The sequence below is a fragment of the Trachypithecus francoisi genome, unplaced genomic scaffold (genome assembly GCF_009764315.1).
Source record: "Trachypithecus francoisi isolate TF-2019V2 unplaced genomic scaffold, Tfra_2.0 Lachesis_group0, whole genome shotgun sequence".
In the NCBI taxonomy this organism is placed as follows: Eukaryota; Metazoa; Chordata; class Mammalia; order Primates; family Cercopithecidae; genus Trachypithecus; species Trachypithecus francoisi.
In genome coordinates this window covers 44,812,089-44,835,584 of record NW_022681453.1, presented here as the reverse complement: position 1 = coordinate 44,835,584, position 23,496 = coordinate 44,812,089, and the positions used below count along the sequence as shown (strand labels likewise).

General features: G+C 35.3%; 1 protein-coding gene across 2 annotated transcripts in view; it reads right to left on the bottom strand.

Moving 5' to 3' along the window:
• The window catches only part of CNTN6 (contactin 6), a 303,559-nt gene that overhangs the window by 229,171 nt on the left and 50,892 nt on the right, over positions 1-23,496 (bottom strand). For both annotated transcript variants that reach the window (XM_033210480.1, XM_033210479.1), the window contains exon 2: positions 15,915-16,050. In XM_033210480.1, coding sequence (XP_033066371.1) covers positions 15,915-15,969 — 55 coding nt within the window. In that variant the 5' untranslated portion in view covers positions 15,970-16,050. The remainder of the gene's footprint in view (positions 1-15,914; positions 16,051-23,496) is intronic.

The following is a 23,496-nucleotide window of genomic DNA, read 5'->3' as shown; positions in this document are numbered from 1 at the left end:
CAAATGTAACACTACAGTTTAATAAGCATTATCCATTTGTGACTATGCTCCTTCAGTGATGCTCTTGATAATAATTTCAAAATAACAGTCAGAAAATGTTTGACGAAAAACAGCACAGAGCAATTCACTCATAATTACCCAAGGGAATAGCATAAGATGGATACATAAAATTCATAGAAGAGTCCCAAATTGCCTTTTAGCTAAAACAAGCTGCGTTGTCCTCATATATCCTTTCATCAGAACTATTAAGAAATTGTAAAATTGTGTAACGCTTCTCATCTTAGAATCATTGAGTATCAGAACTGGAAAGGATTATTGTGATCTCCTGGTACAAGGATTATGATTCCATTGTCTTCAAGGGACAAGCAGAAAACAAGAGGCTGCCAGGCCAGTCACTAGGCACAGATAATTTTCCGTGGTCTGAATACTCTTCGCTTTGCTTTTCTGTTCCCATGTTTCTCATTTGGAGTGATTTCAATGTTGTAAAGATATAAGCAATGGGAAGATACAAAGGGTCAGAATGTCTAGCTAGATGGTAAACAGGAAAACTGGCAGTCGAGTAGAAGATGTCACTTCTGAAACCAGTTCTTCAAGCCCATCTGTGCCATCAATCCTCACGTGATTTGGATTCTGGAAATGCGTTCTCAAACATAAAGCAAGATCCAGCTTCCACAGATATGTCATTATGCAAAAACAAATCATTTGGCAAATCATCAATTCTATTTGAGAGACTAAGTGTTTGAGTAAGTAAAATAAATATATGGCCATGAACTTAGATATATCAAGTTAAAGCCCTGGCCTCAGATTCAGTTTAGCAATGTTACAGAAAGAGGACAAAGTGGGAAGGACAATTGGCAATTATGAAGGGATGTTGTAGCCACATAGATTTGATCTTAGGACAAACTTTTCCCTCTGTGATTGGCGATTCTCAATAAGACTTTTATGAAGAAGAAGGGGGTTTTGTACTCCTCCCTTCTGAGCTGTACAACCTCAAATGCAACACTTTTGTGTTTGACTATAAGTGCTTTCTGAAATTCCCATGTGCACAAATACAGGTAAAACAAAACAAAACAAATAAAGTTCTTTGCCCATTTTAACATAAAAAATTATTATTGTTTCCAGGCTCAACATTAAGAACTGATTATAAAGCTGGTCAGAGCATTTGGGAGGGTTTTGTTCCTTACTCAAATGTTGTTTTTAGTTCTGTGTGTACCCAGTCTGTTCTATTGTGAGCTTCTGGCAAAGTGAGCAGACAGCACCTGTTGTTAGCTGCAAGGTTCAGGAAACCAAGTTTGATTTTTTATGAGGGAGGAAAGAAACTCTTCATCTGTTTACTGGTAACCTATTAGGTATCTTCAGATTGAGATTTTTTTTTTTAACTGAAACCAAATATGTTATCTTCGTTCTTCAATTTAGTACTAATTCTGTATGATAAACAAAATATCAAAATCTAAATTAATGCTAAAAGGGACAAAACAATTACAATATAATTTAGTGTAATATCATATATATAGAAAATATATCTCTACACACATATACATTACGGAACATATATATATGTGTGTGTGGGGTGTGTGTGTGTGTGTGTTTGTGTGTGTATATACATATTCCTAAGGGCACCATGGGGTCTTGGTACTTATTTCTCTACCTTGTTTTTTGTACCAAATAAATCTGCAAAACATAGCATACTTCCACTAATAAAAAATGGCTAAAAACTTAAACATGGCTCAACAGAGCAACATGCTAGCAGTTATTTAACAACCATGTCTCTGAAAAGAATGTGGATACATATATTTGTGTGCATATAAATGTATGTATATGTACATACACATGTTTATTATCAAATTTACTAATGCAATGGATGTAAAGTGTAGCACACAATTAAAAGATAATAAAATATATATCATAATTTATTATAAATTCCATAAGTCAATTGATTTTCATAGAAGGCTTTTGCTAAGTTTTATTGAACATTTATATCTAGCTAAGCTCCAGTTGCAATTCAACTATGACCTGACAATTGGAATTTTATCCCAATCTGCTAACTCTATTCCCAGTAAACATTTATTATCATTACAGCTGATATGCAATATAATCTTAGACTGTTTCTCACTGTCATACAAATTATATCCATTACTGAAACCCTTTCAGCATCAGCGCTAAGTGAGGACCTACTTTGTAGCATTTGCCAATTGTTGTGGTGTAAATACTCCCCATGAGTGATTTCAAGATAATAACATGACATAATTTGGGAAAAAATGTACAGTAGTTTCCATGATATGATATTTCCACCATACAAAGACAATAGATATGAACAACCTCAAGACCATAAGTAATAGGAAAATATTCTAAAATAATTTGGAAATAATTAATTTTAAACAGTTATAAAATTTTGAATATGATTATTTTAATTGGATGTCTATTTAATTTTTAATAATGGCTGTGTTTAAACAGCTTGCTTACAAAATTCCTGAAACTAACATTCAGCTTTCATGAGCTGCTACGTGTCAGCTCCAGCACACCCTGGCTAAATAGGTCGGTAATTTTCAACTAGAGATAAGTAAATATGAGAATTATGCAAGTTTAAAAACACTACCACAAATTCCATGGAAGCCTAACGGGATCTCTATTTAATTTTTTTTTTTAATGTACACTTATGACTACATTGGTGATACTCAACCTCAGAATCCGCACACTAGAATCATTTGCTTAGCTTTTAAAAACACTTAGGTCCTTTTAAAAACACCAAGGTCCATCAAGAGTAGAACGGAAAGTCAGGATGTAAATGATTCATACAATGGAACAATGTACTACCCAGCAATGAGAGTAAGCAAACTTGCCATTATACACAGCAACTTGGATGAATCTCACAAACCCAACACTGAACAAAATAAGCCAGAAATGAAAGAATACACACTAAATGGCCATATAGGTAGTATTTATATATATACAATAAAAGTAAATTGTGTGATGAGAAGTCAGATAGTGGCTACCCTTCTGTGTCTCAGCTGTGACTAGAAAGGGCTTCTGGGATCCAGCCATGGTCTGCATCCTGATCTGGGTGCTGCTTACATGGGTAGGTTGAATTTATGAAAATTAATTGAACTGACACAATTTATGCACATTACACTTACTGAGATATTTTGGATTTTAATAAAAGTTAAAAACTGAATGATTGGCTGGGTGTGGTGGCTCATGTCTGTAATCCCAGCACTTTGGGAGGCTGAGGCAGATGGATCACAAAGTCAGGAGTTCAAGATCAGCCTGGCCAACATGGTGAAACTGTCTCTACTAAAAATACAAAAATTAGCCAGGTGCAGTGGCACATGCCGGTAATCCCATCTACTCAGGAGGCTGAAGCAGGAGAATTGCTTGAACCTAGGAGGCAGAAGTTGCAGTGAGCCGAGATCGCGCCACTGCACTCTAGCCTGGGCGACAGAGTAAGACTTTGTCTCGAGGGGAAAAAAAAAAAAAAAGAATGATTATACTAAACACAGACAAATTAACTCTAAATTTCTGAGTGGGATTGTAGTAACAGTATTTTTAAATGTCCTCAAGTGATTCCAATGTGAAGTTAAGTTTGAGAACCAGATTATTTTTATATAGATTAATTGTTCTGTCAATTTATGCTAGTTAAATATATTAAGATATTTATTTTTAAAAGATAAAATAAATAAAATTAATGACACTATATTTGCCAAAATAAAAAAATCTAAGTATAAGAGTCCCACCTTATCTACAGTTTTACTTTCTGTGGTTTCAGTTTCCCCAGTTTCAGCTACCATGCTCAACCAAGGTCCAAAAATATTAAATGCAAAATTTTGGAAATAAACAAGTCATAAGTTTTAAACTGCGTTCTGGGTAGTGTCATGAAATCCCACACCATCCTGCTCCATCCCAGTCTGTCCCACCCAGAAAGTGAATCATCCCTTTGTCTTGTACACCCCTGCTGTGTATGCTACCCACCTTTAATCACTTAGTAGCTGGCTCTATTATCAGATTGAAGACACATAATATGTATAGGACTTGGGACTATTCATGGTTGTAGGCATCCACTGGGAGGATTGGCACATATCCTCCATGAATAAGCCCCCACTATGGTAATTAGGAGGTAATTTGAACATAATCCAGTTCCTTAGTATGACTTACAAGGCCCCTTACAACTGGTCTCAGATTTTAAAGGTTAACTGTTACATAAATTTGAGTCTGTTACTTGGGAGGCTTAAGCAAGAGGATCACTTGAGGCCAGGAGTTTAAGAATTAGCAAGACCTTGTCTATATATATATATATATATAATGTATATTATTATATATTATATATTATTATATTATACACAATTATATGTAATTATATATATTATACATTTTATATATTATATCTATCTATCTATATATATATAATTAGCCAGGCATGGTGGTATGAGCCTGTAGTTTCAGCTAGTCAGGAGGTGGAGGTGGGAAGATAGCTCAAGCTCACAAATTTGAGGTTGCAGTGAGCTATGATCTTGCCACTGCACTCCAGCCTGAGTGAAAGAGAAAATCTTTCCCTCCCCCCCAAAAAAATTGAGTCTGTGTCAAGAAACAGTCTTTAAATGGGATCATATCAAGTTTAAAAGCTTCTGCATAGAAAAGGAAACAATCAATGAAGTGAAGAGACAACCAAAACAATGGAAGGAAGTATTTGTAAACTACTCATCTGACAAGGGACTAATAACCAGAATATATAAGGAGCTCAAACAGCTCCCTAGGGAAAAATCTAATAATGCAATTAAAAAATGGGCAAATGATTTGAATAGCTATTTCTCAAAAGAAGACATAAAAATAGCAAACAGGTATTTGAAAAAGTGCTCAACGTCCACTGATCATCAGAGAAATGTGAATCAAAACTACAATGAGATACCACCCCATGATATGTTACCCCCGTTAAAATGGCTTATATCCAAAAGACTGGCAATAAGAAGTGCTGGTGAGGATGTGAAAAAAAAAGGGAACCATCATACGCTGTTGATGAGAATATAAATTAGTACAACCACTATGGACAACAGTTTGGGGGTTCCTCTAAAACTAAAACTAGAACTACCATATGATCCAGCAACTAAAACTAAAACTAGGGTCCCCATATGATCCAGCAATCCCACTGCTGGGCATATACCCAAAATAAAGGAAGTCAATATATTGAAGATATATCTGCATGCCCATGTTTGTTGCAGCACTATTCACAATAGCCAAAATTTGGAAACCATCTAAGTATCCATCAACAGATAAATTGATAAAGAAAATGTGGTGCTTATGCAAACTGGAGTACTATTTAGTCTTAAAAAAGAACCAGATTCTGACATTTGAAACAAAATGGATGGAACTGGAGGTCATTAAGCTAAGTCAGGCACAGAAAGACAAACTTCACACATTCTCACTTATTTGTGGGATGTAAAAATGAAAACCATTGAACTCATGGAGATAGAGAGTAGAATGATGGTTACTAGAGGCTAGGAAGGAAACTGGGATGGTGGGAGGGGGACGCGTAGGGATGGTTAATGAGTACAAAATAAAAGTTAGAAAAAATAAAACCTAGTATTTGATAGCACAACAGGGTGACTGTAGTCAATAATAACTTAATTGTACACTTGAAAACAACGGGGCCAGGCATGGTGGCTTGTGCCTGTAATCCCAGCACTTTGGGAGACCGAGGCAGGCAGATCACCTGAGGTCTGGAGTTTGAGATCAGGCTGGCTAACATGGTGAAGCTCCATCTTTACTAAATATACAAAATTAGTTGAGTGTGGTGGTGCACACCTGTAATCCCAGCTACTTGGGAGGCTGAGGCAGGAGAAATGCTTGAACCTGGGAGGCAGAGGTTGCAGTGAGCCAGAATTGTGCCACTGCACTCCAACCTGGGCGACAGAGACAATAAATAAATAAATGAATAAATAAATAAGTACAATTAGATTGCTTGTGACACAAAGAATAAATGCTTAAGGGAATGGATACCACATTTTCCATACTGTGATTATTATGCATTGCATACCTATATCAAAATATCTCATGTACCCCATAAATATATACACCTACATATTTACACATATGTACATATGTACACAGAAAAATTAAAACCAAAAATTTAAAAATTGAAGCAAGGTGCAGTGACTCATGCCTGTAATCTAAGCACTTTGAAGGCCAAGGTAGGAGGGTTGCTTGGGCCAAGGAGTCAAGACCAGCCTGAACAACACAGTGAAAGGCAGTCTCTACAAAAAATAAAAAAAAATTATCCAGGTGTGGGGTGCATGCTTATAGTTCCAGCTACTCAGGAGGCTGAGGCAAGAGGATTGTTTGAGCCTAGGAGGTCAAGCCAACAGTGAGGAGTGAGCTATGATAGTGCCATTGCACTTCAGCCTGGGCAACAGAGCAAGACCTGGAATGAACGAAAGAAAGAAAGAAAGAAAGAAAGAAAGAGAGAGAGAGAGAGAGAGAGAAAGAAAGAAAGAAAGAAAGAAAGAAAGAAAGAAAGAAAGAAAGAAAGAAAGAGGGAGGGAGGGAGGGAAGGAAAGAAGGAAGGAAGGAAGGAAGGAGAAAGAGAAAGAAAGAAAAGAGAGAGAAAGAGAAAGAAGGAAGGAAGGAAGGGAGGGAGGGAAGGAAGGAAGGGAGAAAGTGAGAAAGAAAAAGAGAGAGAGAAAGAAAGAAAGAGGGAGGGAGGGAGGAAGGGAGGGAGGAAGGGAGGGAGGGAGGGAAGGAAGGAAGGAAGGAAGAAGGAAGGAAGGAAGGGAAAGTGAGAAAGAAAAAGAGAGAGAGAAAGAAAGAAGAAGAAAGAAAGAAAGAAAGAGAAAGAAGGAAGGAGGAAGGAAGGGAGGGAGGGAAGGAAGGAAGGAAGGAAAGAAGGAAGGAAGAAGGAAGGAAGGAAGGAAGGGAGAAAGTGAGAAAGAAAAGAGAGAGAGAAAGAGAAGAAGGAAGGAAGGAGAAAGAGAAAGAAGGAAAGAAGAAAGAGAAAGAAAGAAAAAGGGAAAAAGAAAGAGAAAGAAAGAAAGAAAGAAAGAGAAAGAAAGAAAGAAAGAAAAAAGAAAGAAAGAAAGAAGGGAAAGAAAGAAAGTCTGAAACTCAAATATAGTTTCTTCCTTTGCCCACTATCAAGGTCAGATGAAACACTATTCATAAAGTGCTTTATAAACTATAATGCACTAGTTATGAGGTATGACTAATCAAATATTCGACTTGAGTTTTTATTTTCCCTTTAAGACTAAGAATTCTACAGTTACAAATTCAACAAGTGTAAATACTATGTATTTCTCAGAATGAGTATATATTTGAGAGAAATGACCTGATTCTAAGCAAGTAGTGTGGAAATGACAAAATTCTTCTTCAGGGAATCAAAGTTTAAGGAGAAAAAGGAAGAATATATTACTGGGAGGATGAATCAGGGTGAACATAGCATTCTAATAAGTGTGTTAAAGATTGGAGTTGCCTTTAATAAACAGACATGGATCTGAAGAAGAGCAATGCAGAAGATCACAATGATATGAGGAGAGACTTGGGGATTTTTTAAAAGTGCAGAGATCTTACGTGTAGCACAGTCTGACTTGAATGAAGGATACATGAAGGAGAGTAAGGGAAGGCATGGCTCATGACACAGGTAGAATTGAATTAATTGGATAACTTCCAATATTTGTTGAAGGAAATTGAATTTGAATGCTTGATTAGACAGTTTGAACTTTATAGGAGATGGGATCTGTAAAGGTCTTGACATAGAGTAATGACAAAATCAGCCGTGCTTTATGAAGTTTTCTCTGCATAGGCGTCTGTGTCAATGATCTAAGGACATAGAGGATGCCTCAAAATAGAGAGAAACTGCAGGTGGCTGGTACAAATGTCTTGGGGGAGAGGTAACGGTGGATTAACTTGACTGGTAACAACGGAACTGAAAAGGAAAAACAAATACATCTTGAGATAAAATACAGCCCACAAGTTTAAATATTTAAGTTATTTTTGACACAAAGTCAATGTGTATTTGCTACCCAGTAATACTGAAACAGCATTGGCTGTATGTTAAATGTGCTACTCCCTGAACAAACGACACCGAAGTTATACCTGCCTAGGTCGAGTGTGTCTAAGAAAACTGTATTAGTTTCAAAAATTAGGAATAGCTTTCTACTTTCAGTATACAGCATAGTTTTTAAAAATTAAAAAATATCCTAAACCCAAAATATGTATTGTGATTCAAACATTTATGCCTAAAAGTAGATTCTAACAATAACCAGTTCAATTGCTAAAGGTGTTTGGGAATATTGATTTATCCCCAAGTAGCTTTGGGGTCTTATTTTGAGAGGTCAATAACGTGCTCATTTATTTTAAACATTTATTGAGTGCATACTATGTGTCAGGCACTGTACTATGCATCAGTGATGCAGCCACTTATATGACGCACAATATTTTTACCTACATAAAACTTATATTCCTCTAGGTATAGGCAGAAAGTGTAATAGTAAAAAATGTATAAATAAGTTAATTTCAGATAGCGATGAGCTCGTTGAAAACAGTAAAAATGGCTGACGATAGTGGCTAGGACCAATGGTGCGATAAGCGCCTACTCACCCAGACAAGGTCCTAAGGGAACGTCAGACTATGGAGGTGACTGATTGGAGATAGGTACAATGGAAAGAGCCAGTCATAGAAAGATGTGAAGAGTGTTTCACACAACTGAACAGCACACGCAAAGACCCTAAGCAGAGAACAATCTTGATATTTCGACGAGCGTAAGAAAAAAATGTGGCTCTAATGCAGTGAGCAAAGGAAAGTTAAGTAAAAGTAGAGACGAAAGAGGTAGGCAGAAGAAGACAGACAGTTTCGTGACTTGATGGAATGGCAAGGAGTTTGATTTTAAGCATCTAGAATTCTTTAAATTGGGGGAAGAAAAATGTTATCAATCCTGGGCCTGGCGCGGTGGCTCACGCCTGTAATTCCAGCACTTTGGGAGGCCGAGGTGGGAGGAACACCTGAGGTCGGGAGTTTGAGACCAGCCTGACCAACACGGAGTAATCCCGTCTCTACTAAAAATACAAAATTAGACAGGCACGGTGGCGCATGCCTGTAATCCCAGCTACTCGGGAGGCTGAGGCAGGAGAATTGCTTGAACTTGAGAGGCAGAGGTTGTAGTGAGCAGAGATTGTGCCACTCACTGTACTCCAGCCTGGGCAACAAGAGCAAAACTCTGTCTCAAAAAAAAAAAAAAAAAAAAGAAAAAGAAAAAGAAAAAAGAAAAGAAAAGAAAAAGAAAAATATTATGAATCCTTCCATGCTATTTTCAAGTCTTGGCATAGCTATTTTTGAGTACCCTTAAAGTGAAAACATGACCTGGTGTTACCACTTCCATAGAATACTTGACCCTCTTCTTCAAAGACTTCATGGTGAAAACACAATTACTCACATTCCATTCAACTAAGAGCCTACATTTCCTGTAGCATGCCAGTCTGCATACCAATCATTTCCTCCCAATGCTGACAAAATGTAATTTTTTTCCTACGTTGTTATCAGTCCTAACAAACAATTTCATTTAAGGTTTAAGAATCAATTACTCTGGAAGAAGGTTTGATAATCATATAACCACCTTTATCAGTAGGCACTGCATGAAAATGGTGTTTTCAGCATTTCTAAATTGGACCATTTCTATTAGAAATTGCAAAGATGTCAGTTGGCTTAAAAATATAGCCTGGTGTTCCATTCCTAAAGGTGCTATTATGCTAACAATAAATCTGAACAAGACCGTAGGCAGAGTGTGGGTTGTGATGTACTCAATATTCATTCACACTCTGACCCAAAGGAATATCCATTATGTGCTTCTGGGATCCTTGAGCAAAGCAGGTTTATTACACCTACCAATTTTCATGGATTTGCTGTGTGATACATCGTTGTCTTTGAAGAAATCTTGGTCATAGTGAATATTTTCATTCTTCTGGTTTTCTCTGTCAGGTAGTTCATTTGCTCTGCCTCTCAATTCAATAAAAGGCTATGTTTGAAATAGAGTGAAATTCAGGCAATCATAAATACTTTCCAATGTCCCTTTTTCCTAGGTGCCTGACTGAGTATTTAGAAAGAGGTAGACTTTCTCCCAGATTCACTTTCAGGCTGTGTTATTTATAAAGCAGTAAGCTACGTACAAATACTGCCAGGATTTTTTCTTTCTATATTGGTATCAGCCCTAAAAACAACTTTATCTTAGTGTTAAAAGTTGACTACTTTGGGAGAAGTTTTGAAAATAATATAACCACATTTGTCAGCAAACATTACATAAAAATGAGGGCAGCAAAGACTTATTATAATTTTGAGTCTCATTTTGTTCTTCAAGAGTAAGCTCATTAGGCCCTGTTGGCATAATACAATAATCAGAATGCCTCAAGGAGGGCTTTGATTCTACTCTGCCAATAAATGTGACTAGCTCTATGTTGACTGTCTTGAATTATTCCACTTCCTCATGACAAAACCAAGTGTCATACTAAATAACTGGTACTTCTTCAGAACTAACCAAATAGGTATTCAGTCCATAATTTCATAAAATACGTATAAAAGTCCTTAACCCATGGGGCAAAACAAACACAAATGACAAAAAAGTGGTTATATTTATGAACCAAGTGAATGTTTTATAAACTACCATTTAAATGGTAGTACTTAGTTAAAATAACAATGTCAAAAGAGAATACATTAGGCAGAAATTCTTAAGACTGTATGAATACTGAATGTCAGGAAAATCACTTTCCTTGTAACTAGTATTCTGCTATTATTTATTATGTTTGATCTATAATAGCAGCCATTGACACTCACTGACACTCTTCTTAAGGACTGCAGAGCTTCTAATAGTCCACACGTTTAAAATTGTGCTGTCTCTAACCCTGGTTAACTCATAATAACAGATATGGCACACGATTCAACCTATTATCATCAAGTATTTATTAAACATTTTTAATAATTATCAAACTTTTAAAGATCGGAATTTAAATTTTGAAATCTGTCTAATATTTCACAAATTTTACATAAAAGCCATGGTAAGGTGAAAGATTTAATAAAAGAGAATCATCTCGTGCATTCTGAGAATTTTTCACTGTGGGAAAATGTGACAGTTAATCACATCAGTTAATCTTGGGTTTCTTATACAGGTGACATTCTAGGGTTAACAAAATTTGACCCTACGTGGTTTTTCAGCTTCTACCCATTACTGACATTATTTAGTATTTATTAAAAAATAAAATATTTCTGGGTCTGGCGTGGTGGCTCATGCCTGTAATCCTAGCACTTTGGGAGGCCGAGGCAGGTGGATTGCCTGAGCTCAGGAATTTGAGACTAGCCTGGGCAACACAGTGAAACCCCGTCTCTACTAAAACACAAAAAATTAGCCTAGCATGGGGTGCGTGCCTGTAATCTCAGCTACTCAGGAGACTGAGGCAGGAGAATTGTATGAATCTGGGAGGTGGAGGTTGCAGTGAGCTGATATGGTGCCACTGCACTCCAGCCTGGGCAATAGAGCGAGACTCCATCTCAAAAAATAAATAAGTAAGTAAATAAATAAATAAATAAAATATTTCTTCAGGAAAACAATCTGTGCATTGTCTACAAGGACAAAAAATAAACTTACAGTTATAAGTTTTTCTCCATATATTGATGTGGTTATTCAAATTATCTCATTAATATATTTTTTCTACTCTAAGATATGTAAATTTTTCAGTAACTCAAGGCTGAAAATAAACATTCTTAGTCTATATTAAACTTCTTGATTTTTTTTTCCTTCCAGGAATTATTGTGCTTCTTATAATTCCTTTATGTGTTCTTTTCCTCATTTTCAGTAGTGAATAAGCATGTATCCCAGCAGAGTTCTGTTACAAACACAACCTCAAAACCAAATTTTCTAATCTGTATTAGTGAAGAACTTTTTTGTCACAAGGGGCAGAATCTCAACTGAAGTGGACTTACTTGCTGGTTTCCCTGTTTAGACTGTCAGGTTGAAGAGAGCAGGAACTATGGACCTATTATTGAAGGTCAACACCAAGCTCCTTGTCTGGCACATCATAGTTTATAATATATTTTGATATTTGTTGAAGTGGATGAACCTTTCTTTTATTCATTTAGCAAATATTTAGAAACCATGTATTAGGGGATGGAGAAGCACTAAAACATAAAGCAGATGAAATTTCCCACCCTCACAGAGTTTCAAATAGGGCATGATTTAAAACTTTTAAAATGTTATTAAAATTCTATTTCTAGAAACTTATGACCATAACTTTAATACACACTGGCAACCATAAAGGAATGGACCAGACTAACAGTTCCCCAGAGGATATTATATGACTAAATTTATTCTACTATGATAACATAAATAGGACCAACAACATTAACTTTTGGTAATTAATTAATTCATTCATTTAACAAATATTTATGGAATCCCTACCAAGTACCAGCAAGATATAGTCACTGCCATCTGGAAGCTTAAAGCATAGTGAGGAAGAAACATAGGAATTTAGTTTCTTGTGACTTCTATAAAAGTTATCACAAATGTTATGGCTTAAAACAGTACATATTTATTTTCTTAGAGTCCTGGAGGTCAGAAGTCCAAAATGGGATTCACAGAGCTGAAAACAAGGTGCAGGCAGAGCCATGCCCCCTCCATAGATCAAGGGGAGAATCTCTTTCCCTGCCTTTCCCAGCATCTAGAGCTTCCTTCATCACACCTGGTGACTCATGATACCTTTCTCCGTCTTGAAGTCTAGCAGTGCAGCATCTTCACATCTCCCTCTGCTCTGCTGCCACGTTGCCTTCCCCTCTGTCAGGTCTAACTCTGCCTCCCTCTTATAATCTGGATAATCCAGGGCCATTAATCTCCCCATCTGAAGATCCTTAACCTAACCACATCTGCAAAATCCACTTTACTGTATCAGGTAGCACTCACAGGTTCCAGGTATTAGGACCTAGATATATTTGGGGCCATTATTTAGCCTGTCATGCATATCAATGAAACAGTTAAAAAGTATACAATTAGTGGCCGGGCGCGGTGGCTCAAGCCTGTAATCCCAGCACTTTGGGAGGCCGAGACGGGCGGATCACGAGCTCAGGAGATGGAGACCATCCTGGCTCACACTGTGAAACCCCGTCTCTACTAAAAAATACAAAAAACTAGCCGGGCGAGGTGGCGGGCACCTGTAGTCCCAGCTACTCGGGAGGCTGAGGCAGGAGAATGGCGTGAACCCGGGAGGCGGAGCTTGCAGTGAGCTGAGATCCGGCCACTGCACTCCAGCCCGGGCGACAGAGTGAGACTCCGTCTCAAAAAAAAAAAAAAAAAAAGTATACAATTAGTAACTGTATTTCCTAATTAATGTGCCTTGGTTTTCTTAGAATATTTTAAAAATACTAAAATAGATCAATCAAATTTTTAAGTACTCAAAACTTTAAAAGTGTCCCAGAATCAATCATGTATGACTGTATGGATTAAGTTTCATTGTAAAGGCCTATGAGGCCAATGTCTATAAAGGCACTAGAAGTTGCAGTTAAGTTTTAGAAAATGAGAGGAGAGATTGTCAAAAAATTTTAAGTTTTAATTTAGAGTCTAAGGGAGATTTAAAGTATCAACCTTTTAGAAAAATTATAATAATTAAAATAGCAAGGAAAAAGCAAGTAATTGTGAAAGATTTGCTGGTATTTCAGAATGAATAAAAAGTATGTTTTGGAAAAACAAGACATCAGTATGCATAGTCATAGAACTCTATCATCAGACAATCTGATTTTCTGAACTAAAATAGTATCTGTGAATAGGGAGACACACCACGAAATCTCTAACAAAACAAACACATTTAAAGCAATGCTCTCTTGTGTATATCATTATCAACATCCTTACCTCTGGGGCAATGTTTAGCTTAGATTATCTTATTTAAGTAGCTATGGCTTTAAAAAAATAGATCCAGTCTGGTCTTTCACAATGAAATTGTGCACCAAGGGTATATGATTATTTCACCCATTAGAATAAAGCAACAGGACATGTTGAATCACATCCAATTTGGATAAATAAAAGTTAATATAAGAGCTGGAGTATTTCTCAGATTTGATATGTGTTCTGAGAATAATAATTTATTTCAATTTAACACGAAAGGTCTTTTAGAGATCCTATGCTAATTCAATATACATATTTAAAGGGCAAAATGTTAATGTTGAATTTTGACAGGAAGATGAAACTTAAGAGTAGGAATATAATTCTTATTCATACATGTATGATTTGGGGGCACCTTGATGACTTTTTCTGTCTTTTCTTAATCTATTATCAAAAAAGGAATACATTATTATTTAACCCCAAATCTTTGTTTTAGAGACTTAGAAGTGTCACCAATACTGTAATCACTTTGAGTAAATATAACTATAGCACTTCTAGCTGTTAGCTTTGCTAGTGGTAAAATTGCTTTTATTTATATGGTTTTCTGAATCTCCTGTTTGATTTCTGCCTATTTTAGCATTCTCATTCCTTTTAAGATCAGCATATCTATTTCTCAGGATTGCTATAAAATATATGTCCTTTACAATTACTGTGTTTCTGCCTTGTAAATTATTATGTTTATTTCTGCATGTCTCTCAATATATTACTGCTTTGTTGTAAGTATGTGAAACTTCACTAGTACCTATCATCACATAGTCAGAGGGAAGAAGCATAGCATGGTAGAAGAGAGGCTTCTTTGATAATCCCATGATCTAATAAATGTCCATGCTCTGTAACAACTCATGTAGTTAGGCTCAACAATTAATCTTGACAATTAAGCTCAGTAATTATGAACTCTATGACTGTAACAGACTATGGTTGATTGTTTACAAAAACAGCCACGATTATTGCCTTTATTATTACTATGGCCTTTTGATGGTAAAATTTTGCAGCTTTTCTATCAAGAGATGTAGTATCATTCCACATCCATTGAAGCTGGACTGGTCTTGTGACTTATAATTATCAAAATAATGTCACAGAAATGGCAATGTAGCAGTTCCAAGCCTTGGCATCAGGAAATGCTACATCTTTCTGTCTTTTGTTTACTTGAAATCCTGGACAGTTACCATATAAAAGAACCCAGACTCATAGAGGGTAACATTTGGACCAGAGCCATGGCAGCACAGTTGTCTCAGTTAGGAATGTTCTAGAGTAGTCACGTCTCAGATGACTCAGCTCATCAAAGATGCAGTGCACCCAGGCAAAACCAAAAGAAGACCCATTTGAGCCCATCCTAAATTGCCAACACACAGATTTATCAACTAAATATACGATTATTTGTTATTTTATTACACTCACATTTGGCATGGCTTGTTACAAAGCAAAAGTTAACTGATACACAGATATTAACATGTTTAAGTTGAATATAAAAACATGTTCTTGCCTATTCTTTTGCAATAATTAAAAAGAAAATATATCTAAGGTTATTTCTAGTTCTTAGGTAACATTTCATATTACCTTTTCTTGTAAATGAATATAGCTTTGATTTTTTTGTCATATCAAATTCTAAACATGCGAGAAAATATGTTTTAATTGTAATTTTTAAAAAGACTTCACTATAATGAAAATAAGAAAAATTATTCACTGTTTATTGGTGGTAAAAAATATTTAATTGCATTCTTTTATAAAAATGTCATACTACATTATTACATAATTAAATATTACATAATTACATTGTATAAAAATGTCATATTTGACAATTTATAAATGTAATAATGTTAGTTTCCATTTAAAACTGGCATTTGATACATTTTTAAGGATTAAACTTTCCCTGTCTGAATCATAGAGGTTACCTTCAAAACATTATCACTTAGTCATTCAAATAACATACAAATTGTGCATTTTGAAAATTTCTTCACCCATAGAAAGAAATACAATGCTAATATATTTATCAATCAAAACTCATAATAACAGAACACTTTACCTGCACAAGAGTTTATGAGTGGCAGCAGAATTACCAGTTTCCATAGCAACCTCATTTCCACTTTCTAAGGTCAAAAATTTCTCCCATACAATCAGATGGAAAAAAAAGTCTATCTTCCAGTCAGTATCTCAAGAGTCTGAAAGAGACAAAATTGTCATGAAATGAAAAATGTACAAACATGAGTATTTTAATAAGCATATATTTGCTGCATATGAATTCAATTTAGTATTAATATTATTATCCAAAATAAAGCAACCTAAATGGATGCTTTCTACACATACATTTGTTCTGCAAACTCCAGTAATTTCAGCTCATATTTTCTTAATTTCAATTCACACATCAAATATTAGAAAACATTATTTGTCCTAATATCACAAGAAATAAAATTAATATTGTGCTACAAAATTTCTGCAAGAAATCAATTTCTAGCAGTGTTATCTTTCAGGTATGACACATGCTTTTCCTAAGGGGTTGCATCATAATTTTCTCTAATTTATTTTGACATTTAAGCTATGTAGTGATAAATGAAATCAAGATAAAGTGTTAGTTTGGCCTTTAGCCCAAAAGAGAAATCTAATAAGAGGTTCATAAAAACTCCTAAACTCATAAAAACTTAGAATAAGCTCAGAATAAACTCATCTATGTCCATGCTCTGTAGTAACTCATGTAGGTAAGCTCAGCAACTAATCTTGACAATTAAGCTCAGTTATTATGAACTCTATGACTGTAAAAGAGTATGGTTGATTGTTTACAAAAACAGCCACTATTATTGCCTTTATTATTTCTATGACCTTTTTATGATATAATTTTGCAGCTTTCCTATCAAGAGATGTAGTAGGTTACATTTGATAAAACTATTATATATCAAGTGATAAGAGCCTTTGGAAACTTTAACATAGTGGAAACATATTTTATTGAAACCTTAAATATTTTTTAGGAAGCGTGTGGAGTTTAAGTGTGATGATAGTAAATAATAAAATTTTTATCAGTTCTCTGATGTATTTTTAAACTTTAAAAATATTTCATTTCTTTCTGTCATGAGTTCCTTCATCTTAAACCAAAAACATTGATTGTATTTAACATTTAAATAAAATTTAAGTTAAATGCTTTGCAAATTTAATCAAAGGATAAAAATCACAGGAAGAAAAACAATATTCAGGGGTCAACATATATATTGAGTCAATGTTCTTTCTCAAATGTTCTCATATCTGACATCATCTTTCCAATCCTTTTGACACCACAACCTTTAACACCTTACATAAATTAGATCATATGTTATATCCATTGATTCATTTATTATATTTTCATAAACACTTATTTATTTGTTCCCTTTTATAATTACATTCTTTGCACGACAATGGGCACTAAGGTGTTAATGGTGAGCCTAAATTCCTTCATTTCTACCTTTGAGGTACTGCTGTCTTGTGAGAGACATTTAATGAAAACAGAAAAACAAAAACAAAAAAACCTTACACACACAGGTAAATATTTGTATAGTAAATATGATAATGTTAAAGAAAAATGTAAGATGTATGAGATTTATAGGGTGTAGTTCAGTTATCATTTTTTAGCTGAGGCTTGAAATACAAGTAGCTCTTTGCCAGGCAAAGAGTATGTGTACATGGGGTGAAAAGTGAAGAGTTGTAGGGATTACAATAGGTATGAAGGAAGGATGAGACTAGCTTCCTAAACAAAAGAGAGACAGTGTGCCCAGGTCCTATAGCAAGGCTTGAGTTGCATGTTCAAAGATGTGAGAAAGTCCAGCTTGATACTCAGAAGGACTGTGGCATGAGACAAGGTTGGAGAAAGGGAAAGAGGCTGAAATATACAAGACATTTAGGACATGTTAATGCATATGAATGTTGTACTTTCAGATTATAATCGAGAATTTAAAGCAGAACAGAATGAAAATTTACGTTGTATCTCTGGCCACCGTGGAGAATGAAAGAGATGGAGTAAAAAGTGGAATTATACAGAGTAATTAAAGGCTACATTTATAGTACAAGAAAGGAATAATGAAGGTTTTAAACAGAGTAGTGGCTTTGAAGATTAAAAATAAAATGGATCTCTGAATAGTCTTCCTGCCCTAAATCTCCTGTCCTTTCTACTCATTTAAATGTTACATCAAAATTTTCTTCCTAAAACAAAGATTGGTCCAATTATGCCTGTTTATTCAATGGAGAGTTTAATCACTTTCAATTTCACAAACATCCAAAGTCTTTGGAATGATATTCAAGACTATACACAATAGGTTTCTCATCTTCCTTTTCTCACGAGATTACTACTAAATACTTCCAATCTTGTGACAAAGATCTATTTCCTGTGCACGTGCATTAGGTATTATCTCTATATAGATGCATTTAATTAATATAGAATTCCTCCTTAGGGTCTGTATCTCTCTAAAAAACTGTGCAATGGTAGCATGACCATAGATATTTGTTTTCACTGGACAGTTTCCATGTATCCAATTGTCATGGCAGAATTATCAATATTATCAATAGACTCTTTTTCTCAAAAGAGCCTCAGTTTATAACATAAATTATATGGTACACTTATTTAATGGATATTCACTTTTTTTAACCAATAATTCTGTCTTCTTCTTGTGATAAAAGGTCTGTGACTTTCTTTTGAGGAACCGTCTCCCTATATACCATCAGACAATACAGTCAGGGAGTTATTGCCTCCACCTTCCAGCTGCAGGAACGAGCATATGACCAGGTCATTGTCAATCAGTAATCTATTTCTTTGGCTACAATATTTTGTAAAGAATTCAGCATATTGCTTAATTGAAGCCAATGGCAGTCAAAGCCAGGACCTTTGTCAATGTTATTAGAAAAAGTGTATAATCTCTCCATTAAGTTATCAAGAGATAATAAACCTGTTGATCTGGTGTATCTCACAACTGTTATCTTGACGAAAGTTTGCAGCCACAGCTAAAAACTTTCAATTCCCCTTCATGGACAGTTTGCTAAGGCTCTATGCCAAATATATCCCTTATTAGGCTTTAATAATCCGGGTTATAATACACATAGATCCAAATACCATAGATCCCCAAATCTCTAACACCCAGAAATGGTCCCTACTTCCTTGGGCTAGAAAATTATTTAAAATACCCATTCCTCCGGAGACCTGCAAAGCCTAGTCATCTCTATCCTATTTTCCATTTGCAAGCTACCTCCAACAGTCCCAGCTTGCTGTAGTTCTGTTCCTGGGTACAATTTCCTTTGTGACCTTTGACTTATTTAGAGCTGTAAGAAGCAGAGTTCTGCTTTTTCTATATCTGAGTGTTATTGTGATTTATTCCATCATCCAAAGAACCTATAATCATACCCGGTATTGTAGAATCATGAAACATCTTACCTAAACCCCTGGAATTCTAAGATATGTGAGCCAAGAAGACAAATTTTTGCCTAGTCCTGTTTGTATTTTGTTTTTGTCTCCTGCCTAAGTAATCTGACAAGCACCCCCCCCCCAACCTTTTTTTTATGAGATGGAGTTTCGCTCTTGTTGTCCAGGCTGGAGTACAACGGCACGATCTTGGCTCACTGCAACCTCTGCTTTCTGAGAGCAAGTGATTCTCCTGCCTTAGTCTCCCGAGTAGCTGGGATTACATGTGCATGCCACTATGCCTGGCTAATTTTGTATTTTTAGTAGAAACAGCGTTTCACCATGTTGGCCAGGCTGACCTTGAACTCCTGACGTACAGTGATCCATTCATCTTGGCCTCCCAAAGTGCTGGGATTATAGGCATGAGCCACAGCACCTGGCCCCCTTTATTGTTTATCCCAAATTTAAATGAAGTTTCTCTTAAAGATTCTAGAGCAGACTGACACAATATATTTCTCCTAAGGCTTGCACTTATCAAAGACTCCATTATATTGCCATGGTTTTTGTACTTTACCTTGATGATAAACACCATGTGTAACACTTACTCATAATACTCGGCGTGGTGTCTAATGCAGAGTTCATAGCTATTCAGTAAGTATGAGCTAGGTTTGTAGTTGACAGCTGAACAACCTAGTATTACAGAGAAAAAGGCTACACTGGGAATCTAGAGATTTTGTTTCTATTATTGTCTCTTTCTCTTAACCAGCTGAGTAACATTGAGTGATTCATATACAATAACAGTGATTGTCAGTTTCCTCCTTTGAAAATTGGAGGGTTTGACCTAGAAGTCACCTTCAAGTTTCTTTCAGTTCTAATATTCTAAGATGGTTTGATTCCATCCAGTGTATAATTCATAGCAAATGTTGCCCTTTATCATCTGATTGCTTATCAGCATACTATAATGAGGGCAAAGCCCGAAAGATGTTTTATTTGGCATTCCTCTATCATACTAGCCTGAATAGCTGATACTTATGCATCGGTTGCCATTTGTAAAAGTTTCATTCGTAAAAGTTTAAATGCCTAAGGAAGGAGAATACTCTGGCTCAATGACAACAATGCAAATAAGAAAAGTGTAGTTACTTACTCACAGCAGAATAGAGTAGAAATATTCAGTAAATGAAGTTTATGCTAGTCACTGACATGCAAAATAGCCACAGGAATTAATACTAGGTTCCTGGAATCCTACAGGTCACTTGAGGCAAAATGGACTAATAAAGGAAAATCAGGATATAAATCTAACGCAAAGAAACTTCTAGAACTTAAAAAGAGTCTCAAAAATGTATCACCAGCATTTTGTTTTAGATAAGGTCTTTTAAATGATAATTTGGCCCAGAGTAGTGAGTATCTTGGTTCATAAACTAACTTCTGAGAATATTGTTCTGTCACTAATGGATAAAATTTGTCCCCCCAGACCACGTGTATTTACTTTTTCTTGCATGAAATTTTTCAGTACAAAAGTAACAATTTCAAACACTTCAAGAAAAGAGTATGTACAGGTCCATAATCCCTTTTCTTGCGATTAAAAAAAAAAATCTTTGAAAGTTGAAAATTACGTGTAAACTTGGTGGCAAAATTTATTTGGTGGCAGAGAACTGTCCCCAAGCAATACACACCAAGCAATGTATGGTTGCTTAGATCTTTTCACTCAACTTATTATAAATATTAATGTATTTTTCTGCTGAAACAAAGATGTTGGTTGATGATAAGTGTATTGCTCATTGGACATATACATATATATATATATATACACACACACACAATTTATATGTACCTTTAATGTACATATCTATCTATAATACGTATATACATGCATATAAAAATACATATAAATTTGTACACACATATCTATAAGTATATAGAAATACATATAAATTTGTACACATAAATTTATAAATATATGGAAATACATATAAATTTGTACCACATTGCCTTTCTAAAGGCTAAAACAAGAGTCAGCAAACCAAGCCTGTTGACCAAATCTGGCCCTTTGCCTTTTTTTGGTAAATAAAATTTCACTGCAACCCAACATGCCCATTTATTGATGTATTGTCTATGGCCGTTTTTGTGCTACAAAGGCAGAGCTGAATAGGTGCTCCAGAGACCACATGTCTTGCAAAGCTGAAACTATTTATTATCTGACCTTTTCTGGCTTTTGTGCTTCTGGAATTTCTTTTGCTGATTTCTTGTTTAATGAATTCTAAACTCTAAAACACATTTGGCTGTGAAGATTTCTGTTAAAGGATTATCCAACTGTATTTCTCTAACTCAATGTATACATACTTAACAAGAATACCATGTATTTAGTAGAAAAATATGCAATCCTGTATTTTGAAGTAGCTTCAGACTGTGAGCCCTGTCTTTATATGACCTCTTCTCACCATGTTTCACTGACTTGCTTCTGATCCCTGAAGGCAGATGAAAGAACTCAGAAATTATTGCTGTGACAATGAGGTTATATGCAGTGCTAATTATACTTAAACCAGACAACATTAAGACTTTCTTTGTTTGGTTCGGAATAATCATGTTTTATTTTTATTTTTATTTTTTTTTAGGAATGGAAAAGTTTCACTCACTCTATTTCCTGGCTCTAAAACCATTCGTTAGTCTATAAATGTGCACAAATGCCAGGAAACCAGGAATAAATGCAGAAGTCAAATAATGGCTGGACCACAGGCATCAGGAGAATTCTGGAAGGTGGCTGCCATGTTAAACTTTGGTTTGTCCAGCAGACTTGAGAGACAATGAAAGTTAACCTAAACAGAGATGGCATCTATGTTTTTCTCTCATTTATCTTTTACACAGGAATTTTCCAGCTTTTTTTTTTTAGAACTGAAAGAAACTTGAAGGTGACTTCTAGGTCAAACCCTCCAATTTTTTTTCTTCAGTGAGAACTAGGTTCAATTTCTTGAATAAAAAGACGGGGTAGATGTGCACTCATAGCTCTGTAATAAGCTTCTGAAAGGTGCTCATGAAGGATTGGTACTTCCCAATCTAACTTAGAAGCTACAGAAAATGTCTAAAATAATTTAAGACATCTCTATGGTGGGGGGAAATAGGAAATTATTCTTGTCTAATTCTCTCAACATTGTGCTTTTTAATTTCTATAAATACATCTAGGCAACACCGACTTGGACACTGGAGAATTATGTGCATTAATACATACTGTTTACGGAAATCCTCAGGTCAATTACAAATTATACCTTTTTCTTACCTCTTTTGCAGTACCTGAAATGATTTTCTCACATTGGCTGCAGGAAAAGTAGAAACTACTACTGAAAGGCTTTGGTTATTGCTGTAAGTGCGGGCAGTAGGATGGTCAATGGAAGAATATTACTTTGAAATATTGGGCAGCTTCTCTCTCTAATTGTCTTACTGGTGTTGCTTTAGTTTATCAGGAAATCATTGTTGCAAGTGCGTGACTCCTAATGGGCTTCATTCTCCCCTTATTTACAGCAACATTGTTTTAACACTAAAGGATTTCATAGTAAAGATCAAGATCAATTTTCAGTTGTCATGTTCATCATCAAAACAAATGTGTGCAGTACTAATTGCCCTTTTGTTTTTAATTGACCAGTTAATTAACTAAACCAGATAAATTAAAAATCTCAAATTCACTTTCTTCAGGTAGCTCCACAGTTTTATTTCAGTGTGATAAAAATCCATGGCCAGAAGGAAGAGAAGATTTTTAATAATTTTTATAACAGATTTCCAACTTTAGCATTCATGAAGTTATTTACTATCAAGCTAAATCAATAATAAATTAAAAAGTGAACTATTTGTGATCTGAGAAAAATATAGTATAGACTAGGAAACCCCACCACCATTAAGTCAGGCAAATTAGCAAGATAAATTGTGCCGTCAAATTCTTTGTTTTCAGAATATAATGCTATCACTTATGATAATTGTTATGCCAAGCTCTCAAAATAGGCAGTCATAATAGATGATAGATTAGTAGAAAGATACAACACAGCGTGTTAATGTGATCATCGAAGAAGCAGTACCGCTTTTCTTAGAGGAGCCATGATTACATGTTAAGTTGTTAACAGCATGAAATAAATGCAAATATGTTTGTTATGGAAATAGTCAGAATAATTTCTACAGTTTTTTTTTTAATCAGAGAAACCAAGCTGTAGATCTTAACTCAGTCATCAAGAGAGTCTGTCTCATATGCCTTTTGCTTGAGGCCATGGAGTCT